This window comes from Gigantopelta aegis, chromosome 8 (assembly GCF_016097555.1).
Source record: "Gigantopelta aegis isolate Gae_Host chromosome 8, Gae_host_genome, whole genome shotgun sequence".
Taxonomy (NCBI): domain Eukaryota; kingdom Metazoa; phylum Mollusca; class Gastropoda; order Neomphalida; family Peltospiridae; genus Gigantopelta; species Gigantopelta aegis.
Genome location: NC_054706.1, coordinates 68,214,510 through 68,239,233, shown reverse-complemented (window position 1 = coordinate 68,239,233; position 24,724 = coordinate 68,214,510). Strand labels below are relative to the sequence as shown.

Here is a 24,724-nt window from a genome sequence, read left to right as displayed (position 1 = left end):
TAAGACTTTTTGTCAAAATTACCAAATGTTTGACATCCAATACCTGATGATTAACACATCAATGTGCTCCAGTGGTGTCGATAAACAAAACAAAGTTTAACCATTGTCATTGACATTGCCAGTGATGCACTGATAGAATGGATTATCCCTTGAATTATATTTTCCAAAACCGTCGGAAAATGGGAAGGGGCAGACGACCCCCCCCCCCCCCCCCCGCCAACTCTGAAGATTATGCACCCCTTAGTTGAAATGGGAAATAATATATTGATGGTCCCTCCAACTGCTGATAGCTTCCGACGCCTAAATGTTTTAAGTAATTTGGATTTCAAACGTTAACAAAGATATTAGTTTACGAAACTTGTTTGCATTCAATTAACCACCATTTATTTATTAGTGTTATTTTCACAAAGCTTTAATTAAAAAAAAACAAAAATTTTTACGAAACATATTTTATAGGGGTAAAGACCGACTATTAGAAAAACCAACTATTAGTGTTTTTAAATGACATAGATTTAATAAATCTACAAGAAAAAATACTGAAATGAAATGTAAACAAACCAAAAACACCTTCCCCCAATCATGTCAGAGTACAGGCCCGTAGGAACCTGTTGACCGGGGGTGACTCCTCACTTGATGATCAAAGTGTACGTTTCTTTTTTTACTTAATATAAATATAACGATATGGCTTATACCGATAACTCCCACACCCGAACCCTTAGCTCGGGTGACCTCCTTTGTTTATGTGTTGTAGGGGAGGGCTAGAGAGGACTGTGTGTCTTCGGCGATCGTCTACGACCAAATGGTAGCCAGCTACTGTGTCTAAAATACATATTTGTTCCTAAATCTGATGCCACAGAGCTTTTACTTACATGTTGTTAATTAGTACCAACGCTACACGAAGAAACCCGACGTCCTTATGCAGTACAGCGCAGATTCGATTGCCGAAATATTACACACAGTCATCAAGCTCTCCCCTACAACATATAAACAAAGAGGAGGGCTACAGGTCACTCGAGCTACCCAATCCTCACGTCTCCCATTAGAGACTGTGCCCTGTACGAGACAGTGTGCCCTCTGCAGCTACCGTTTCTACGAGCCTAGAGTAATATTAGCTTCTTGATTATTATTTATATTAATGTTTGTCGATGCAATTTAAATCCGTTCATTTTACCGACACAGAGGTCTGTTCCACGTATCTAAATTGTTATTACTTAATATCCGTTCCACAAAATTAACTTTGGAACCTGATCGCATAAACAGGAAACTGTACCATCTGTAACGTACGCTAAACGTCCGCTAGAAGCGTTGAGTCTTGCAAATGTAACGGACGCACATCGGTACATTAAACACGATCGCATATAGGAGATGTCGCGGCAGTCTAACAGCAGAAATATTGATGACTTTTCTCCATTGCCAGCAGTAATGGACAACGGCTCTTGTTTCCATTAATATTCCTCCGCAGTGTACATAGCGGCGGTGAAAAAAAAAGAACTCCGACCACAATGCTATCGATTGACGTTGTTTCTGTTTATGGATAGTGTAGATTTTATTTGGCGATGTGATATTTTATCTTTGTGCGGCTGGATATAGAAACTGTAATGAGGTCAGACACTGTCCGTAGAAATATATACTAATAGAAAACAAAATAAGGCAACATATCGATAGTTACTAGCAACAAATATTGGCTGTAACCAAGACCCTTATCCACAATATAAGGAAGTTACTGTTAATACCTTAGTACTGACACTGAACCCCACATTTCATATTTGTAGTTTATCCACAATATAAGGAAGTTACTGTTAATACCTTAGTACTGACACTGAACCCCACATTTCATATTTGTAGTTTATCCACAATATAAGGAAGTTACTGTTAATACCATAGTACTGACACTGAACCCCACATTTCATATTTGTAGTTTATCCACAATATAAGGAAGTTACTGTTAATACCATAGTACTGACACTGAACCCCACATTTCATATTTGTAGTTATCCACAATATAAGGAAGTTACTGTTAATACCATAGTACTGACACTGAACCCCGCATTTCATATTTGTAGTTATCCACAATATAAGGAAGTTACTGTTAATACCATAGTACTGACACTGAACCCCACATTTCATATTTGTAGTTATCCACAATATAAGGAAGTTACTGTTAATACCATAGTACTGACACTGAACCCCGCATTTCATATTTGTAGTTATCCACAATATAAGGAAGTTACTGTTAATACCATAGTACTGACACTGAACCCCACATTTCATATTTGTAGTTTATCCACAATATAAGGAAGTTACTGTTAATACCATAGTACTGACACTGAACCCCACATTTCATATTTGTAGTTATCCACAATATAAGGAAGTTACTGTTAATACCATAGTACTGACACTGAACCCCACATTTCATATTTGTAGTTTATCCACAATATAAGGAAGTTACTGTTAATACCATAGTACTGACACTGAACCCCGCATTTCATATTTGTAGTTATCCACAATATAAGGAAGTTACTGTTAATACCATAGTACTGACACTGAACCCCACATTTCATATTTGTAGTTTATCCACAATATAAGGAAGTTACTGTTAATACCATAGTACTGACACTGAACCCCACATTTCATATTTGTAGTTATCCACAATATAAGGAAGTTACTGTTAATACCATAGTACTGACACTGAACCCCACATTTCATATTTGTAGTTTATCCACAATATAAGGAAGTTACTGTTAATACCATAGTACTGACACTGAACCCCGCATTTCATATTTGTAGTTATCCACAATATAAGGAAGTTACTGTTAATACCATAGTACTGACACTGAACCCCACATTTCATATTTGTAGTTATCCACAATATAAGGAAGTTACTGTTAATACCATAGTACTGACACTGAACCCCGCATTTCATATTTGTAGTTATCCACAATATAAGGAAGTTACTGTTAATACCATAGTACTGACACTGAACCCCACATTTCATATTTGTAGTTTATCCACAATATAAGGAAGTTACTGTTAATACCATAGTACTGACATTGAACCCCACATTTCATATTTGTATTTTATACAGTTATGGTTGGACCATACCACATACAATCACACAAGTGACAGTGTTAAATATATATGCAAACTATAATATGCAACGTATCAACCAAATTATGAACTATAGATATGAATACTAAACACCTTAACCAAAGTAATAACTGAGTTAAGCGACATCTTCCATGGATCATTTTCGAGATAACTGGATGTTGTTACAAGCCCCGTCAATTCCGTACAAAATGGTAGTGCTTATTTTTACAGGCACCCCATGTATGGTTCAAGCACAATATGTATTGACATAATATCCACACACATATGTATACAGTGAATATGACAAAAATAAATTTAACCACATGAAAAACAACGTAATTAAAGGGACATTCTTGAGTTTGTTGCCATTTTTAAGATGTTATCGACTAACAGAGACTTTTTAACGATTGTAATTCCATATCAAATATATATTTCTGCACAAAATATTAGTGGCTATATATTAAACGTGTTTCTGATCGCTTTAATATTTGTACCAGGTTAAATTTTATTTTATTTCTTAAAATATTTGTTTTCGTACGTACGAAATTATTTGAAGATAAAATCCAGTTTGGGCTTCTTACAGAAACACATTGAATATACAGACACTGATATTCTAAACAAGAAAATATATTTAATATGTAAGTTTAATCGTAGAAATTTTATTAGTCGGAAACATCTTACAATGCAGCAAACTCAGGAATGTCCCTTTAAAGAGAGATTTAGCTAAAAATCTAATATATGTGACTGATAATCAGACATACATGTATGAAACATTCAAAAGAAGACTGGGGACATACTAAGTATCAAAAAGAAGAGAAGAAATATAATCTAAGTTTTAAATAAATTGTGAAAAATTGACCAAAATGTGGTGGCATTAATGGGATCATTATTTCTGGTAATAGCTGATTATTAATAAAACACGTGTTCTAGTGGTATCGTTAAACAAAACAAATATTTGTACTTGTTAGTATACGCTTCTATTAAAAGTTAATTGCTTGAACCTTAAATGGATATAAACACGAAAATAGAAAATAAGTAAAGAAAGTTACTCATTCAGCACATTAATCGTGAATTCTAGACGGTGTGCAAGTGAGTGGAATAACAATGCCATTGCAACATAACACTGATGTCCGTCTTAGTAATAAATAAATATTACTATGCTATTTAGAATGCAGACAAAAATAATATGGCATGAATCATGAATTCAAATACAGTATAAAACAATAATGTATTGGAAACATCATCACCATCATCATCATTACCACCATCAATATGACCATCATTAAAGTCACCATTACCATTATCGTTACCATCATCATCACCATCATCATCATCATCATCACCATAACAATTACCATCGTTATCATTAGAATCATCATCATTATCATAATCGTTGTTGTTACCAATTTAGTTGCAAGCGTTTGATTTTGCTAGCCTTCTAACAATCCACATTTTCGACCACAATCTTCGTAAGTAGGACAAGAGCTTTTACGTCCCTCCTAGTGACCCACGATTGTCATATCAAAGGCCGTGATATGTGGTGACTTGATATAAAAGATCCCATGCTGTTATTATAAAATGGAAAAAAACCCTGTTGCGGATTTCTTAAGTTGACTGCATGAATTATCAGAAGTTTGATATCCAATAGCTGATGTGATTTAGTGGTGTGGTTAAACAAAACAAACATCGCTTCCTTAACAGCAGATGAATTTCCCAGGGTCTTGGCTTTATCTTTCCTCTTGCAAGAGAAGGAGAACACAGGCTGCCCAATTATTCTGACAATGATGTCTTTTCCTACTGACTCATATTCATGCACGTTGACATCGTCTTTTGCAACTATACCATTGACGAATCCTTGTGCTGTTCGCTTGTAGTGTATGCGAGGTCACTGAACTCCTGAATGGCAATGTTGAACTCAGACATTATGGGGGCTGACATTGTCCACAATGCTCGCTGTTCGTCCGTCATCTTACAGCCATGAGTCAAGCAACCGGTGCTTTTTACTTATCTCATAAGCGTTTGCTCAATGAGGCCTGCCCAAAACTAATTTGTTCGACGAATGACATGGAAGCCATCTTGAAACTTCCTATATTTGCTCTCCAGTTCACTCATTTCGTGAATGTAGAGATAAGCAGACTTTAGGTAGTTGTAATGTCCTGCTGCAGCGAATATTGGCAAGGCATCAAAGACCGCACGCAAGTGATTATCCCATGACCCAGTGTGATCTGATTTGATCAACGCTCCTTGCAGTATGAAGCGTCCGCTGATAACCTAGCCACAACTGGCTTGTTTTGGAACATGCATTAAGTTCAGGGGTTTTTTCCCTGGCATGTGTCTCACTGATTTTAACAACTGTAGTGGATTTTACAATATTTCCAAGAGTGGAGTCACCCTTCATCAAGGAGGAATACATTTTCTCAGTGTCATCTACTAGGGAAGCAAACTCAGGATTTTCATCTATCACAGATTTCACAATCATTTGCTGAAGACACTTGTCCACCAGCAGATGGCCACGGAATGCCTTTTGAACAGATTTACCGGTCATCATATGCACGACAGCATTTTCACCGTACACTACTTCCAGAATGTTTTTAAGTCCTGTGCCCTCCAACAGTGCGCCTATTGTTCCAAGCAAATTCATGAACGTGTGGAAAGTACCCAGCCTAAGAACTATCTCCTTCAAGTTGTTATTCTGTGGCGAAGCACTGATGATCTCAGCAGCTTTCCAATACAGGGGCTGATCAAACGTTATTACTGGAGGGACATGATGTGTGATGGCCAAGTTGCTGAGGAACTCCAAAGTGGACAGAATGCAAGTTTCGTCCCCTGAATGCATATCAATCACTGGCAAATATTGTATGGGGGATTGGCCAGAATGCGTATGCCCCGGATGAAGGATATGCACCATGCCCTGCTAATTCGGGACTGGTTGCTTGAAATGGAATGAAAGTTCCCATAAGATATCGGCTCGCACATCACAATGTTGGAGTCCAGGAAGTTCTTGAAACTTGATTTTCAAAGAGCATGGGTAGCGAAGCAGTATTCGATGATATCAGTTTTGGACATCTCTACAATGCTCAGCTCCGAAATATTTTGCCTACTAACAAGATGGCTTGTTTTTCTCCCTGGGGTCAACGCAGCTATCATGCCCATTCCGTGAAATGTATCTTTACCGTCAATGGTAATAATATCGTGATCTACATTGTCACCTGCAAATAACAAGTTCAACTGATCTATATCCTCAACTAGCAACTCTGGTGTGACACAGCTTGTGGCATTCAAACCGGAGCACTTTACCATACGACGAGCCAAACCCCATCTTACACACAGATTGCACAAGGAACTTGGACCAATAAAGATGATGCACCTGTACAGCAAGACCAATTTGTAATGGTGCAATGACAGCATGAGGTCTTACTGCTTGTACTGTGGCTTGCCCAATACTAGCGACTTTATATTGATTGTTTTTTCAAACAAACATATTGTTCAACATGAATCTTAGTGTCTCTGGAAGGAATGCCAGCGCAGAATCAAGTTTAAGTTCCTCAGGTTTTGGGTAGTGATCAGTAACGGATGGAACATTTGTTTTAATATCACTCCTGATCAGCCTGGCTGCTGTCTCAATTATAGCTCTCTTTTGTGCCTCTTCGTCTCCTTCTTGTTAAGAATCTTTGTAGTGAGAGCGGAGTGTGTGTGATGTTTTCTCTCTGAATGTAACTATGTCATTTAAGCCCTCCCACTCTGCGATATAGATGGAGTCCCCATATTTTTAATTTAGTTTGATCTTCAGATAGTAATTCCCGTAAGGAAGCGAATCTTCACTAATGAGGTACTCTTTCATTTTATCCAGAAGGTATGAAACAGTCAGCTGTTCCTCATCATTTATCTCTAGATATAAACACATCTTGAAGAATGCCTGCTCTTGGTCATCATCTTTGGGTCGTCCAGATTGTTTGCGTTTTGTCTCTGATCCGACCCGAAATTGCACTGGTGGATCATAGCCATTACGGAAATTTACACTGCATTTATGGTGGTATATGCAGTCAGCAGCATGAAGATCTCCTCCATCCGACCTTTAACTGTAAATGACCAATTATCTGAACGACATTCACAGCACTCCAGAATAGTCCTGGCAAAGGTGTCAGTCTTTACATAACTGTAGTCCGAACTTCCAAGGACCACCGGGGTCCCACAGAAAAAGCAGTCAGACGTGTTGTGGAAAGGCCCGGTCCATACACGTGCACTTCTCTTCAGGGAGGGATTGGATAATCCACACTTTTTCTCTTGATTCTCAATGTCATGTTGATTTATGTAACGTTTACGACAGTCCGAGTGTACCTTACAGCCAGCCGTCACAACAATGCTGTCACCTCAGTGAAAACTGGCCGCATTGATGCCATCAGCGCCCTTCGGACGAATTTGAACTCCATCTCCATCTTCAAGTCTTTCTTTGCAAATTGGCCAACTCTCAGGACAGGAGCACTCATCATTCAAACCTGAAGATAAAATAAAACGTGAATATAATATATTCAAGAAAATTACATTCAAAGAAGGTCGGACTGACTACTGTATAACCAAGAATGACAAGGGCACCCACTTACATTGATGCCATTTTGCATATATGTATGTGTATGTATGTGTGAATCTATGTATGAACATATGTGTATGTATTGGAGGACATTCGAGTACGTGTGTACGTATTTGTTTGTGTATGGATATATGTGTTGTATATTTATTATATGTACAGCAGTGATTTGGCCCCCCTCCCCCCCCAAAAAAAAAACATAAATAATAAAACAAATGATAAGGGCCACCTACAGCCATACTATATGTAGCTTGCACAGTGCTTATGACTCAGGTATTATGTATATGTACCAGTTAATTCCATGACACTTAAAAGCTTTGGGTAGACATAAAACAACTGTTCTACACCGAATCATAAGGAACCTATGCCATTTTCCTTCGTTTTAGTGTCAATAGCGGCCATCTTGGATGTGATCCAGTTTTTTAACCCCTTTCCGGTGGTCAGATTTTGGTAGACTTTTTTCCTGCCATTGAATACATCCCATGGATAAAAAAACCCCACTGAGAAACCTTTTGTTAGACGTTTTGGGGGTGTAGGTGTATTTGTACATAACTTGACCCGCTTATAAAGACAAAATACACACGAAGTAGCTCTATTAAAGATAGATAATAGTGCCAGAAATATTTAAAATGTACACCTTCATCTACATGATCATAACAATGACAGGTAGAAATTGCATTAACTTACTAGTAGAACAAAACTAATTGCGATGGATAATAATACATGAGTGGCCGTTAGATGCCATTTATCTCAGAACGAGTTGTTTTAAAACGTATCTAACGAGCGAAAGCGAGTTTTATACATTTTTAAACAACGAATTGTGAGATAAACGGTATCTCAAAGACACAAATGTATTATTCTATTTCTTACATATCCTCAAAATCCAGGTTTAAAGCAAATTTTAACATCTTTTTCCACTAAACGTTATTTACAGCCCTTGCACTTGTAGCTGACTTACGAGTCACAGACACATGATTGTCAGGTTAACTATACGTCACAGTGTAATCTATTTGCACAGTGTTGTTTTTCATTGGCTGCATGACACTGGTGACCTGGGGCCTAATTCACTAAACTCTCGCAACTTTGCGATCTCGCAGTGCAATGCTAAAAGACTTGCAAAGAGGATGCTTTGTTGTCTAGCAGAGCCTAAGAGACCTTTGTGAATGAGACCCCTGGTCATCACCTAGGTGTGTTAACAACCCGCGTGTTATTAAAAATAATGCATGGTGTTCTCACCAACGGGTGTGTAAGAAAAGTAGAAAACAATGAAGGATTCAGATAGATTTGTCTGTGTACACTTTATTTTAGTATTAATCTAGTGGAAGCATACTAGTAACTGTGATATACTCCAGTTAATGATGCAGAGGTTTTGTATGGAATCAATTATTTTGCAGTTATTTATTACAAATACATAGCATTTGCAATTATGGCAATGAACGTTTAATGTAACATAGGCTGTGGTATATTAAACTTTTTTCTTTTTTTAACGACACCACTAGAGCACATTGGTTTATTAATCATCGGCTATTGGATGTCAAACATGTGGTCATTTTGACAGTCTTAGAGAGGAAATCCGCTACATCCCACAGACAGGATAGCACATACCACGGCCTTTGATATACCAGTTGTGGTGCACTGGCTAGAACGAGAAATAGCCCAATGGACCCACCGACGGGGATCGATCTTAGATCGACCGCGCAATAGGCGAACGCTTTGATAAGTTTAAAGGGTATGTCTTCTGTACTAGCGTAATGCGAGATGCCTACCAAAACCATAACACTGAGACCAGAAATATATAATTGTATACAGACGACAATTTCGTTTTAAAAATAAAATTCACAGACTACACTTAATGGGGTCTCGGGTTTGCCATCACGATATTAGACATAAGTAGATAATGTTCGTTAATGGATAACTCAGAGATTGGCCCCACACGTGTTCCGTAACTTTAATGACTTTAGACAGAGCGGGTTGGCCGTCGTTAGACAATTACATTACGGAGCAGTGCTAATGTGTCTGCCTCATTAAGGGCCAATCCAAAAATGATAACATGGGGAGGTGTGGTGAGAGACGAACAATCAGTTTAGGATATTGATCAAATCGAAACAAATAATTGGAATAATTAGTGTTTTTAAACAACAACAAAACCCTCACTCAACTTAGTGTTTATTGCAACAAGGTAGCATTGCGTATGAAATTGGTTTTTACATATGCGTTCCTTGCACTAGTATCCCTGAAAAGCAACATTATTTTAGTTGTTGTTGTTGTTTGTTTGTTTGTTTTGTTGTTGTGGGTTGTTGTTGTTGTTGATGTTGTTTCGTGGGGGTGTCTTCCGTCTTTCTTCAATATACCCTTGCGCCTGCTGTAACCTCGCCGTGGTGCAGGGGTGTAACATTCTCTTTGAGAATGGCCAATACAGCACAAATTAAAATTTGCATTATCATAGTTTGACACCCAATAGCCGATGTATGTTTCGTGCTGGGGTGTCGTTAAACATTCATTCTTCAATATAAGACATTCTAAGGAAATGTAATTGTGTTGCAGTAAACGCTAAGTTGTGTTATTGTGTTGTTGGGATTTGGGGGTTTTCAAAAAAAAAAATTCAATTTGAACAATATCCTGTTACGGTTGTTATCAATATATAATTTGTCCGCATTCTTAATAAGTATGATATGACATTTCTTTAAGAAAATATTCAGTGAATTATCTCTCTCTCTCTCTCTCTCTCTCTCTCTCTCTCTCTCTCTCTCTCTCTCTCTCTCTCTCTCTCTCTCTCTCTCTCTCTCTCTCTCTCTCTCTCTCTCTCTCTCTGTGTGTGTGTTAATTTCGACATATAGTATTAGAGAAGAAACCCGCTACATTTGTTTTCTACCAGTAGCAAGGGATCTTTTATATACACCATCCCACAGATAGATAGCACGTATACAACTGACAATCACCCCTTCCCCCTTTTCCCGTTTCTGAAGATTCCTAATACATAGATATAATAAACTGAAAGCGTGTGGCCATACGGTTAATATTTTCTCGAGTTTATAATTAACGCGATACTCTTACGTGCCTTGTAACAGGTCTTTCGCTAACAATATATCTACTAATAATAGTCAGCCAGCCAACATTGATAAAATGGCCTGGAAAATGTTTGGATGGCATTTCTTTGTTACAATCAATCTAACTACACAGATATGTTCTATATAGTCTCTAGATCAATGTCCAGATGGATGCCAGTTGATAAAATGCCCAATTTAGCCATGAATCAACATTCAAAATGGCCGCCATATGCATTTGAATGAACAATTCTAAGAACAAATAACACATCTCAATTCATGAATATAATTGGCTTTGGCCTGTTTCATTGCATATAAATACAATATAAACATGTCAAACGCTATGAGAATTCTGCACACAACACGTTTAATATAAAAATCCAAGATGGCTGCCATTAAAGTGAAAAATACATACATGATACTTCAAGCTGAGGTGACCAGAAAGTCTTGGATTCAGCTATTTGCCATAGGATTACAACACTGTTCTGCATTACATCCTCGTGTAGATGTGAAGATGTGTTGTGCTTTACTGCATTTACAGGCAGCAGATCTGCACTTTGTTTGGCAACTGCATGCCACCATTTCAAAACACACAGTTGGTACAGCAAGAAGGGATGTCCAGACTACCTCGATTCCTGTGTCAGCATGTTTCCATCCCCCAGATGTCTGCAGTAGCCCAGTTGTTGATGCAATGTTCTGTCTGTCAGCGTTCAACCACACATTGGCTTGATAGTTAGCTCTGGCATAGTGTAAGTGGAGGGCATCCACTTCTCAACTGCCTGTAGTGGATCATCACGACCAACCCCTTCCAACAGGTGTGGACGCTCCCTGTATACTTTCCAACAGGACTTTTTACCAAAACCCGTGAATGAGGATGTTGTGTCTGAACCTATCAGTGCGTGGAATTCAAGTAGGTTGTTCTTGACAGGCTGCGGTAGCTTCTGTGAGATTTCATGAACTGGATAGATGTGTCGATCTCTAGCAGTTCCTCCAATCATCCACACACGGCATTTCAAGTCTCCAAAGAAATGGACCAGAAGACGTAGAACATCTGTGTCTTGGCATCATTATCTGCTTATATCCCGCATATCTGGCCTCGAGACCATGCAAAATGAGCTTTGTGACTGCTTCTTCGTGGTCTCAACTAAGAGTTGAAATGTGTCCTCTGAATGTAGATACAGCCTTTTCAGTAGAGCTGAAACAACTATCTACCATCACTTCACAGTTTGAGGATACTTGCTCTGATCTACCCATCAGGTAGTGATCGACTTTCGGATTGATTTCTTAGTTTTTCTGCCTCTCGTGACTCAGATCCGTGTCTTGATGGAGCCGGAACCAATGTATCGGTCGAAGATCACATCTACCCTAGTAGCACCTTGATCAAAGTGCCTAAACACTGTTTTGGCAAATGCATCTGTGTAGTCTGCAAATGTCCTACAACCAGCTGGTTGGCCTAATCTCTGAATGAGTGCATGCCCATCACTGAGGACATATGCACCCTGGACATCATTTTCTATATCTGTAGAACACGTGATGACATCTTCTGGAAGTATTCCAAGCAAAGCAGATTGGCATTTGAGTTCATACTTCCATCTGTCTTTGCCAGTGACAGGGGGACTCCCGCAATATTATGCTTCAAGATGTTCTCCATGTTTACCATACGAACTGACTGTAGGCATTGAACAACCTTTGCATGAGGTGTCTGTATGCTTTTATTTCTTGTTCGATATTTGCAGCTGTATTTACCACAGACTTGTAGAGGAGTGAACATGTTTTAGACTTGGAGAAAAGAAAGGTACTGACTTTTCAACTAACCAGTCTCTCACAAAGTGACCAACCACCTTGATGCCACGTGTCTTTGCTGAAAGTAGTTGCTCTTGGATGTCTTCATATGCTATATCTCTAGTAGTCAGTGACGTCAATTGTTTCGATGTTTGTGACTTTTCGTTGTTGCTTTCCGGAGCTATTTCCTGAACAAAAAATACTCCAAATCTGGGAAACTGTTCAACTAGTTTCTTGACATCTACTTCATCATTATTCGCCTTGCGAGTTGATAGCGACTCATCTTCCTCTTCTACCCCCAACAGCACCTTTGTTGCATTTGATATTGTAGATCTCTCTCCCCATGTTAAATAGAACCTGTCACGAGCTGTATCATTTCTTGTAATATTCCAGTGATCCCATTTGATAGCTTGCACAATTTGTTCACCCATTCAGTAGCCTGGTCGATTGGCACCTGGCTGAATTTCCTCTTTCTTTTCTTCACGACAAAGTTTCCTTCCATAAACTCTGCATATACCTCAGGAGCGGTTTCATGCAAGGCCAATATTTCTGCATAGTAGACAGGACCCCATCTGGCATAGTTGACATGATCGTACGCACTCAACCATGGCAGCATCCTGCCTACTGTCTGGGTGTGTAGCTTCCAAATGCCATCCCTGTTTGCTCGAATGAAGTCTAGCATGATCTCTACAATCTCCATGTAGATGGTCCAATATGCATAGTTTGGGTCGCTGATGAACAAGTCATCAGACTCCTTCCAGAGCTTCTGCATGTCTTGGCACATCAAGATGTTTGCCAGTTTGCACACATTTCCACATATAAGTTCTTCATTCTCGGGATTCTTCTCAATGAGTTTATGTATTGATGAGACCTGTTCATCCAGTTCTGCCAGGCATCGTTCACCAGCCCAACTCCGGAATGCTGACCACTTGATTCGGCAGAGAGCCTCGTATGCTAACATATGGCCACGGACCGCTCTGTACCCTCCATGATAGCATTGTAGAATTTTGCGCAAAGATTCCAGCCTCCACCCAAACATCATCTAAGCCAGCACACTCAACATGTTGACCAATTGCTTTCAAGAAGTTGAAGAAAATATGCAAGCCACCCATCCGTACTATGACATTGTCATGTTTCTCAGGATTCGACCAGCACAGCTCCGTGACCGAATGTACAGGGGCAGATCTCCAACCACAACCACATGCTTTTGTCCCAGGTGTTGAGCAATTTTCTGAAATCGATTCAGTAGTGTAGTAACAGTGTCAGTGTTGTCTGCATGAGCCTGAAGTATCTGCATCATGCCAACTGTTGTAGTTGGTGCATGTACTTTACTGCAATGCTCGTTTAAAGCTGACCAAGAGGGAAACTTCTGGTCGCTCGTATTGTACATACATACATATATTCGCAGAGATAATCATAAACATTTGTAAATATAAGTTTCTGAGAACAGTGTAGTCAAAACCTACAATTAAAAACAAATTTCATGAAAATCCATTGATTATTGAGGGAGATACAGCACATAAAGCTATCCTACCTCTCAAAATAATGAAAATGGCGGCCATTTTTTGGGACATTATTTTTTGGCACTTTAACAGCAAAATCCAAACTGGCATCCACCTAGTGATGTTACCTAAGGTACATTGAACAAATCTGGCTAGTTACTTTCATTGTAACACAAAGATGCCATGCTTTTAAATAATTATCTTTGTTGGCTGGCTGACTATAAGGGTGTTTGCAACTTAATATCTTTGAAATTATAAACTGCAGCTACAAAAATCAATACATGTTCTGTTACGTATATTGATCTAATACTGAGCACATAAAAAACACCTGAAGATAATTAGCACATGCACAGCCAGAGGCATTGTGTCTAAGGTATAGGCATTAAGACTGTAGGGTACTGGGTTCGCTTCCGAGTTGGGGCTTTCACCCAGAGCGAGTATGAACGGCTCAATGGGATCAGGTAAGACAGCACCACTAACTTATCTCTGTAATAAACCTTTTAAAAAACATAATCATTTAAAATCTATTCCGTACAGATAGAAAAAGAAAGAAAGAAATGTTTTATTTAAGACACACTCAACACATTTTATTTACGGTTATATGGCGTCAGGCACATCAGATATTGAGAGGAAACCCGCTGTCGCTACTTCATGGGCTACACTTTTCGATTAGCAGCAAGGGTTCTTTTATATGCACCATCCCACATACAGGGTAGTACATACCACTACCTTTGATATACCAGTCGTGGTGCACTGGCTGGAACGAGAAATGGCCCAGTGGGCCCATCGATAGGAATCGATCCCAGACCGATCGCACATGGAGCAAGCGCTTTACCACTGGGCTACGTCTCGCCTCCTCCGTACAGATTGACCAAATAGCTGAGGTGTGTGAACAGAACTATATGCTTGACCTTTTATGCGATAAAGGGCAGGGCCTAGCTTGATGGTAGAGCGCTCGTCTGATGCACGATCTACCTACGATCGATTCCCGTCGGTGGGCCCAATGAGCTATTTCTCGTTACAGCCAGTGCGCCACAACTGGTGTAACAAGGGCTATGGTATGTACTATCCTGTCTGTGGGATGGTGCTTATAAAATATCCCTTGCTGCTAATCGAAAAAGAGTAGCCCATGAAGTGTCGACAGCGGGTTTTATTTCTCTCAATATCCGTGTGGTCCTTAACCACATGTCCGACGCCATATAACCGTAAATAGACCGAGTTGAGTGCGTCGTTAAATGAAACATTTTCTTCCTGCATGCTTTATGAGATAAAAGCAAAAACATCGAATAAAATTAAATCATATCATAAAAGGTCGTAAATAGAGTGGTATGAAGTGTAGTGAAGACATAAGTGCTCTTTTTCTCCAAGCTAGAGCATTAAAAGGCTTTCCCACATTCGGGGTGGGGGGGGGGGGGGGGGGGGTAGATGGGGAGGGCGACCTTCGATATTTCGCATCGGGTTATGCGTCTGCAACTCTCCGTGGTTTCGGAGTTAGCAAGCCAGAATATACACCCATATATTTTGCACACATACCCACACACCATTTCCACCAGTTTTCGCTACGTACGTCCCTGTAAATATGGTCGCCCGCAGCAAACAAATATTGCTCCGCTGAGTTTGTATTAATTAATGATTTACTATATCACTCGTGTGTGCAGTGGGCCGAATATTGTAAACTGGCATGAAACCACGAACAAGATATCACAACAGTGCAAATTGGTATCTGACGTAACTTATTGTTTTATCGGGCAAAATGGCAAAAGTTTAATAATAATAACATCATCATCATCATCATCATCATCATCATCATCACCATCACTACAAATACAACAACAATAACGACAATAATAATACTAATAGCAATAATACATTCTTTAATTAGCCAAGGGGACGAGATTGGGTTATAAAACTCGTTACAACCAGTGATCACAACTGGTCCAAGGCCGTGGTATGTGCCTTGCTGTCTGTGGGAAAGTGTATATAAAAGATCCCTTGCTGCTAATGGACAAATGTAGCGGGTTTCCTCTTATGACTATGAATCAGAATTACCAAATGTCTGACATCCAATAGCCGATGATTAATTCATCAATGTGCTCCAGTGTTGTCGTTAAACAAAACAAAATTTAATTAGCCAATATTAAGAAAAATATTAAACATTAATAATAAACAAATACTCAAACAAGCAAACAAACACACGCACATAAAAAAATATATAAATAGGCATACAGAGAAATAAGTACTTATAAAAGACACCTTGCAACAGTTTTCTTTTCTCACTTTTTAAAATATAAAATGTCACAATAATTACCACAATAGTTATGCCAGGTACCGTAGTTTAAAATGTGCTGAAGTGTCATTAACTTTATGCTTGGCGCACACCTACCGATTAACGCCGCCGACGCGACTATCATGTTGTCGTTAATTGGTAGGTGTGTGCCAAGCTTAATCTCAAACTCAAAATTGTTTTTACCAATCTAATTAAAATTAGCTCCGCTGGTTAATTACTATTACCTGTGGATCTAACAGCACTCCGTTGGAGATCATGTCAAGTTGACCTTTCATTCGACCAATCAAAACCTTACTTGCAAAATCCTGCCAGTGATTTAAAAAAAAAAAAAAAAAACATTCGGAATTATGCCGAGAGTATACGAAGTGATTCGGATGAATTACGAAGTATGCCGTAAACTAATTTCAATATAACATTTTAACGTTTAACTTTCGTTTCAAGACGAAAAACACCATGATGGTATAGCCATAAAATCAATTTATACTGGTATACAATCCAGAGTGTATTACTGCACCCCACCCTCTCACTGTTTTTTAATGTTGAAATAGACCAACAAGTTAGCCTATTGCATAAATAGTCTGGCCCGATATTTTTAGAATTTGTATGCTCCCAAATAAAAGGCGAAGTGTGATTGGTCGATATTTAAATTATTATTTATAGATGAAATGTCATTTGGACATTGGAGTCCACGCAATGCTGTTAGATCTACTGGTAGACCAGTAGAGCTAATTTTAATCAGATTGTGTTTTTACATGCCTATACCAATTTAAGGTTCCGGCATGTCTCCCTCCGGTCCTACCCCTGGCATGGCCAGCGGTTTGATCCGAGGGAGACCAAGCTTAAGGCACCTGGTTCGCTATACATATTCTACAGAGCCGCTGGTTGAAGAGTTTACTTGGACTGCCTGACGTGTTCTTGGTTGTCATAGTGAGTGTAGTTCGAGACAGTATTGTGATGTCACCGTTTGTCACATATTTAAAACGTATCTTATACTTTGAAATCGTATCTTATCTGACCCATTTTTTTCATTCCCGGACTGTCCACTGCACCACGACTGGTACATAAAAGGTCATAACATATGCTATCCTGGCTGTGGAAAAGTACATGCAAAGATTCCTTCTTGCTGATGGAACAATGTAGCGGCTTTCCTTTGAAGAATTACTATCTGAATTTTCAAATGTTTGATATTTAACAGCCGATAATTAATACACGAATATGCTATAGTGATGTTGCTGTTAAAAACAAAACGCAAACTTTATGTGAAGTCTGTGTCACAGTTATTAAAGGTTTGACCATGTTGTAGCCGATGATGAAGTAGTAAAGGTGCTCTAGTGTGTCTAACTGAGGCCGTAAAAAAGGCCTTAGTATGTCCTGTCCTCATTTGGAATACTGCTTATAAAAGATCCCTTGCTGCTAATACATTAATCGAAAAGAGTAGCCCATGTAGTTGCTTTCCCGCGTATCCTCTGTAATAACCTCTGTTTTTAACCATATGTCCCACGCCATATAACCGTAATTAAAATGTTTTGAGTTCGTCGTTAAATAAAACACTTCTTTGTTTATTTCTAATGTTAAAGTTAACGTTTGTTTTGTTTAACGACACCACTGGAGCACATCGATTAATTAATCATCGGCTACTGGATGTCAAATATTTGGTAATTCTGACACGTAGTCATCCGAAGACACCCGCAACATTTTGTTTCTAATGCAGAAAGCGATCTTTTATATGCACTTTCCCACAGACAGGAAAACACATACCACGGCCTTTGTCCAGTTGTGCTGTACTGGTTGGAACGAGAAAAAAGCCCAATCAGCTGAATGGATCTACCGAGGTGGTTCTATCCTGCGACGCAAGCACTTCAAGCGATCACTCAACCGACTGAACTAAATCCCGCCCCTTATTTCTAATGTAGTCACTGAACAAAAAACCCCAACAACAAACAAACAAATGTTAACCCTACTTTTTTTATTGCACAGGGCTCTATGATATCTAACGAGTCTCGTCCAGGGAAGCAATCCAGTTTGCTAGACCATCAAGAAAACGGAAACTCTCCAATGGGGACACCAGACGTCAAGGACAAAAAACATCATCGTCACCATCGACATCACCACCATTACCATCATCACCCGCAACAGCGTGTCGTCTTCAATGAGGAGAGCGTGCCGCTTGCGTCTTGCGAAAATATTTCAGATATAAATAATTTGTAAGTATAAGCGTTAACATTGAATATTTACTTACACTAAAATAGTATATGCTGTATTTATTTGTGCGAAAACACTACGAGTATATTATAATATATTTACTTATACTGGAACTACAAATATGTTTACTTATACTGAATTTCAACACATTATATTTATTTATACGGAAACACTACACATACATGTATTTGCAACTTATACTGAAACACTACACTTTACATTTACTTATACTGAAACACTATTTTACATTTACTTATACTGAAACACTACTTTGCATTTACTTATACTGAAACACTACACTTTACATTTACTTATACTGAAACACTACACTTTACATTTACTTATACTGAAACACTACACTTTGTTTTTACTTATACAGAAACACTAAATATTATATTTACTTATACTGAAACACTACACTTTGTATTTACTTATACCGAAACACTAAATATTATATTTATTTATGCTGAAACAATATACGTGTGTATTGTTTATTTATATTGAAACGCTACATATTATACTTAAATATTATATTATATTGCATTTACCTACACTTAAACATTATATACATGAATTATATTAACTTATACTCAAGTACTATATTTTATATTAACTTATTCTGAGACACTATCCTTTATATTTACTTATACTGGAAAACTATATTTTATACTTACACTGAAATTCTACTTAGTATATTTACTTACATTGAATCACTACATTTTATATTTACTTATACTTGTACTAAAACAACAGATTATATTTATTTATACTGAAACACCTTACTTGTTTTACATATTTATATTATAACACTACTATATATTAGATATACTTACATCAAAACACAATTAATTATACAGCTATACAGCTGTTCCAGCCAAATCACTTCAATTATATCACGTGATCGATCCATAATTACTAATCTTGTACACACAACAAAAAACAGATTACTTGACAATAAAATATTGATTATGATATTATGATATACCAACAGAAAAAATACGAGAACACTTGGTATTCTAAACCAAATTCCAGTCACTGTTAGCAGTGTCTTTATAAGGAAGGAAATGTTTTATTTTACGACGCACTCAACACATTTTATTTACTGTTATATGGCGTCGGACATATGGTTAAGGACAACACAGATATTGAGAGAGGAAACCCGCTGTCGCCACTTCATGGGCTACTCTTTTCGATTAGCACCAACAGATCTTTTATATGCACCAAATCATAGACAGGATAGCACATACCACGGCCTTGGATGTACCAGTCGTGGTGCACAGGCTGGAACGAGAAATAGCCTAATGGACCCACCGACGGGGATCGATCCCAGACCGACCGCTGTACTATTGAGCTACGTCCCGCCCTCTGTCTTTATAAAGTAAAAAAAACAAATGTGGGCCTGAATGTCAGCAGGGTGAGATTCAATGTCTATAATGAAAGATTGAATGTCAGCAGTGTGAGAGTCTATAATGAAAGATTGAATGTCAGCAGTGTGAGATTGAATGTCTATAATGAAAGATTGAATGTCAGCAGTGTGAGAGTCTATAATGAAAGATTGAATGTCAGCAGTGTGAGATTGAATGTTTATAATGAAAGATTGAATGTCAGCAGAGTGAGATTCAATGTCAATGATGAAAGATTGAATGTCAGCAATGTGAGATTGAATGTCAGTAATGTGAGTTTGAATGTCACCAACATGGTTATCTTTCTGACACTATGGTTGAGGATTTGGGTTGCAATCCCTTTGTTCCTGATAGTGTTAACGTGTGATCCTTTATTTCTTTCCGTCAGTATATTTCCACAGCAACAGATCGCAAAATATTGCTGCTGATTTTTCTGCGCATATGTATAATACTTTTGAATACGATAAATACCGCAAGTGTAATACTTCGACGATCACAAGACCGATGACTGTTGGATGTATGGACGGGGCGATTAACCCGGAGTCTGAAAGATCGATAGAGGATGGTGTGTTTGAGAGGATCAGTGGATGCATAGATGGATGAAAATGAATGGATATAGGGATAGATGCGTGCGTGTATGAGCAGATGTTGTCATTGGATGGATGGATGGATAGAGGGAGAGAGGGGTGGAGGAATGCATGCATGGAAGGATGAATGCATGCATATATGGAAGGATGAATGCATGCATGGAAGGATATTTGTATGCATTCACGGATGATTATGGATGGATGGATGGATGGACGGATGGATGGATGGATGGATGGATGGATGGATGAAAGAATATATGTATGAATGGATGGATGAATATCTGCATGGGAAGATGAAAGGGTTGATGGATGCTCGTTTTGATGAATGGTTGTTTGGATGGACGGACGGACGGACGGACGGATGGATGGATGGATGGATGAATGAATGCATGGATGCATGGGATGGTGAAAGGGTGGTTGGATGCTTGTTTGGATAGGTGGATGAATGAAAAATATTTTATTTTAGACTGCCCTATTTATTATGTTGAAAGGCAGCAACTATTTGATACGTTAAACTCCTTTTCCAACTTGCATACTCTAAATAGCAATTTACAATTTATATGTATTATATCATACAATAATGGTGACATTGAAATTCTTAACCACGCATTAAAATTTATTGACGGCTGTATTTCTAAACATAAATTTCTTTCTCCAGCTATCAGTGGGGCAGTAATTTAATTTAATTATTTCCAAGTACTTTGACCATTTTATTTTTATAATATACTTTATTATTACATAGTAATTTTATTCCTATACATATAATAAAAAAATTGTGTTTCCGTCTGGCCTGTACATTAATATTGTTATTATTATTATTATTATTAATTGTTGTTGTTATTGATGTTGTATGTTTGTTTGTTTTATCTGTTTGCTGACAACAGTTTGTTTGGTAATATGCAGTAAATTGAATTGAAATTTAATTGAATTGGTTAGGCTGATTGAATGAATCACATATAGTAATAGAATTAAACTATTGTGTCATTTTTCCATTTCTAGCATGTTGTTGTTCCTTTCAGGACGCCCCAGCCGCCTGTCTCTATAGTAGTGGAGGAACCGTCAGACACGAGACCGTCGCCTAGCGACGACGTGTCAGAACACGTCATCAACGGAGATATACGAGCGCCGTCGCCCGAGAGTTACCAGTCGTAGTACTGACCTTCACCCCTATAATTCTCGACTGATGACGTGACGTTACATGACGTGTTTGGACACTGGCGCCACCTATATATATATATATATATCTGTAGCAGACGTGGTAACGTTCACAAAGATTTGCGCGTTTTTTTTCTTTTAAAAAGAAGTCTGGTGAACTGGGCGACATATAGGGGTACCACATGTGGAAATAACAATATTTGTTGTGTGGTGGTGGTGGTGTGGGTTTCTGTTCACATTCTGCTCAACATACGTGGCCTTGATTCTAGATACTAGTAATACGTTCGCACCAAGGCAGCAGCAAGGACGTGCGAACTCTTAGGTGTGCATTCGTTCTTGTGCTTTGTACGACAGGGACACCATTCAGCATAATAGTGTGTTTTTAAAGCTGCAATCTCGTCTAACGTTTATTATAATACCATTTACTAATGTAAAATACAAATGCAACCTTAGTTTTAATAAACTCGAGTGTTGTCGCTATTAACGGCTATCATAAGCTGCCTTCATACAGAATGTAGGTCAGTCACCAGGGTTTTAATAGTTTGAAACACAAAACAGAGTTGTATATATATATAGTGACCCGCTTCTGAGTGTTAAAATAAAGAATTATTCATTTTAATGTGACGTAGATTAGAGAATTAAGCCAAATGATATTGACGATTGGCCTACGTTGGCAAAAAAAAACCCCAACTAATATAGATGCTTCAACCTAAATGGTTCCATAATTGAAATCTGCTCGAGATTGCACCTTTAATATATATATATATATATATATATATATATATATATATATAGTTACTAGTGACAAGTGTGGAGCATTGGAATCAAACCCAATACACAGTTTATCTAGGAATACATTGACGTAGATACCGTGAGCCGACGAACAAACTGATGCTGTGCGGACATGTTTAGAAGTTCAGGAACTTGGTACAGTGGTGTTCCAATACACGTTCATATTGAGATTACGAAACTATTTTATCATACCTGCGAAATCACCGAAAATGTATGTGTCGTTGTGCTTCTATGGCGGACTCTGTGGTTGTTGTTGTTTTTTGTTGTTTTTTGTCACCCCAGGATCAAACGTATAACCACCGCTTGGACTAACCGAACTTCTAGACTTTACATAGCTGCAGACTCGCCAACTCATCAGTCCATCATTCATCGCTTAGACCGCCCTTGTTGGACTCATCTGTAATGAGAGCCGCCATTTTTTCTCTCTCAAATACTTGCTATGCATAACGATGATGGTTCGTTATTAAGCAAACACGAATTTCAGATCGGGAAGGGGTGGAGGATTAACATAGTTAACCCAACCCCAACTGATATTTTAATGGTTTTTGGCAATATTTGTCTTTGCTTGAAAAATATTGAACCACCAATACGAATTCATGGATCCGCCCTGATGTGGATTAAGGTTTGACATATCTTCTCAACTTAGATTGTACATATTTGCCATCTATTATTGTTGATCAAATGTGTTATGTTAATATGCGTTTTTGGATGAAACCAAATTGGTGGAAGGTGTGGGGTTGTTTCGGTAGTGGTGATTTCTTATATATGGAAAACCAGTCAATATGTCTATGGTTTTGATAATGTCTTTGTTAGAATACAAAATATAATTCGTCGTATTTTTGTCATAATTGACATATATTAATACCCCATTGGCTAAATAAATATCAAATGGCGGATTGAGGGGTGGGGTGCTTTGTTCTGATATCCACGTCCAATAAAATAAACTTTCATTGTAAATAAAAACAAAACGTTTCTTGGCATTGCAAATTGAATAGGCTAAAACCTTTTATTGATACAGGGATGAAAGCAGTTGCTGAAACAGCCAAGATAAAACAACTGCACGTGCAATTGTGCCTACTTTGGCTGTTCCGGCATTTGTCTTCACTCCTCTGTTAGAAATGATATTTATTTTATGTTTTATGATAATTCGTCCAAAAATGAATTTCTAATGACATTGGCATTTGATTTAGAAAAGATACTGTGTGAGTTTATAATATTAAAGGCGCAGATCCTAGTTTCAGCCCGTAAAATGGACACTAGGTTTAGTTAATCTACAAACTTTAACACATTTGGATAACGTTACAAGAGAGTGAAACATGAGTCTGTGACGTTGAAACTGTGAAATACCGTTAAAAATAGACTAAAACTCGACTCCATAATTGTGACTTCTCAGACGCACGTGCGTTTTAAAAAATATAAAAATGTGTTTTGTAGTATTAGAAACACCAGGATGACCAGAACAACTTTTGTTGTACTGAAGTGGATAATCTAAACAATAAAATATAAGTAAAGTTTGATTTCAGTGATCATAAACGGCTCTAATAGTGAAAAATATGCCTTAGTGTCTGTCCCTCTAATATAAACCATAATAACATGATTTTTTTATCAGTTTTAACATTATTCAATGTGGATTTACATGGCACTTCCTCGGTTCCCTTTTGTCAATTGACAATAGTATGAATTCCAGGATGACATAGCGCTGATAACATATGTCTTGTTCGTTTTTATCTTGGACACTAGTTATTGACCAAATAACATTATGTAAATCTCGCATAATAAAAACAACATCTACTCTTCACACCTCCCCGTGAAGTTATTACTGGTTATTCTGTTTGACCTTGAAAGTCAAACACAGTATATTTATTTTATCATTTGAATTCCACTCGCGACATTGGATGTTTATTGCAAATTCTAATTAACACATTTGTAAGAACGAATCTTATTGGATCTCTACTAAAAAATTCAGGTGGTAAAATCACCGATATACCGGTCGCACATTTTCTGGCAGAAATACGTCATAGGTTAAGCAAAGAACAATATTGTTTTGTAATGACGTCATAAAGACAATTTCTGTAGCGTTCATATTACTCACAGATGTCGTTAAATACTGAGTAGTTTTTGTCAGAAATGAACATATTATTCTTTATTAGTCGTTATCTAATCACGAGTGCTGATTAAATATGTCAAATTACACATGTATGTCCGACCACCCATCGTCTGTTAATGGGCTGCCTAATGATGTCACCAGCTTGTGACTTTTATATGCTCAGGGGCGTACGCAGGAAATTTTGCAGGGGG

General features: G+C 38.0%; 1 protein-coding gene across 1 annotated transcript in view; it reads left to right on the top strand.

Moving 5' to 3' along the window:
• Positions 1-23,759, top strand: part of LOC121378191 — a 75,360-nt gene extending 51,601 nt beyond the window's left edge. Inside the window, exons 4-5 of the mRNA XM_041506262.1 lie at positions 18,265-18,491; positions 21,499-23,759. Of these exons, the coding sequence (XP_041362196.1) occupies positions 18,265-18,491; positions 21,499-21,631 (360 nt within the window). The 3' untranslated portion in view covers positions 21,632-23,759. The remainder of the gene's footprint in view (positions 1-18,264; positions 18,492-21,498) is intronic.
• The last annotated feature ends 965 nt before the right edge of the window (positions 23,760-24,724 follow it).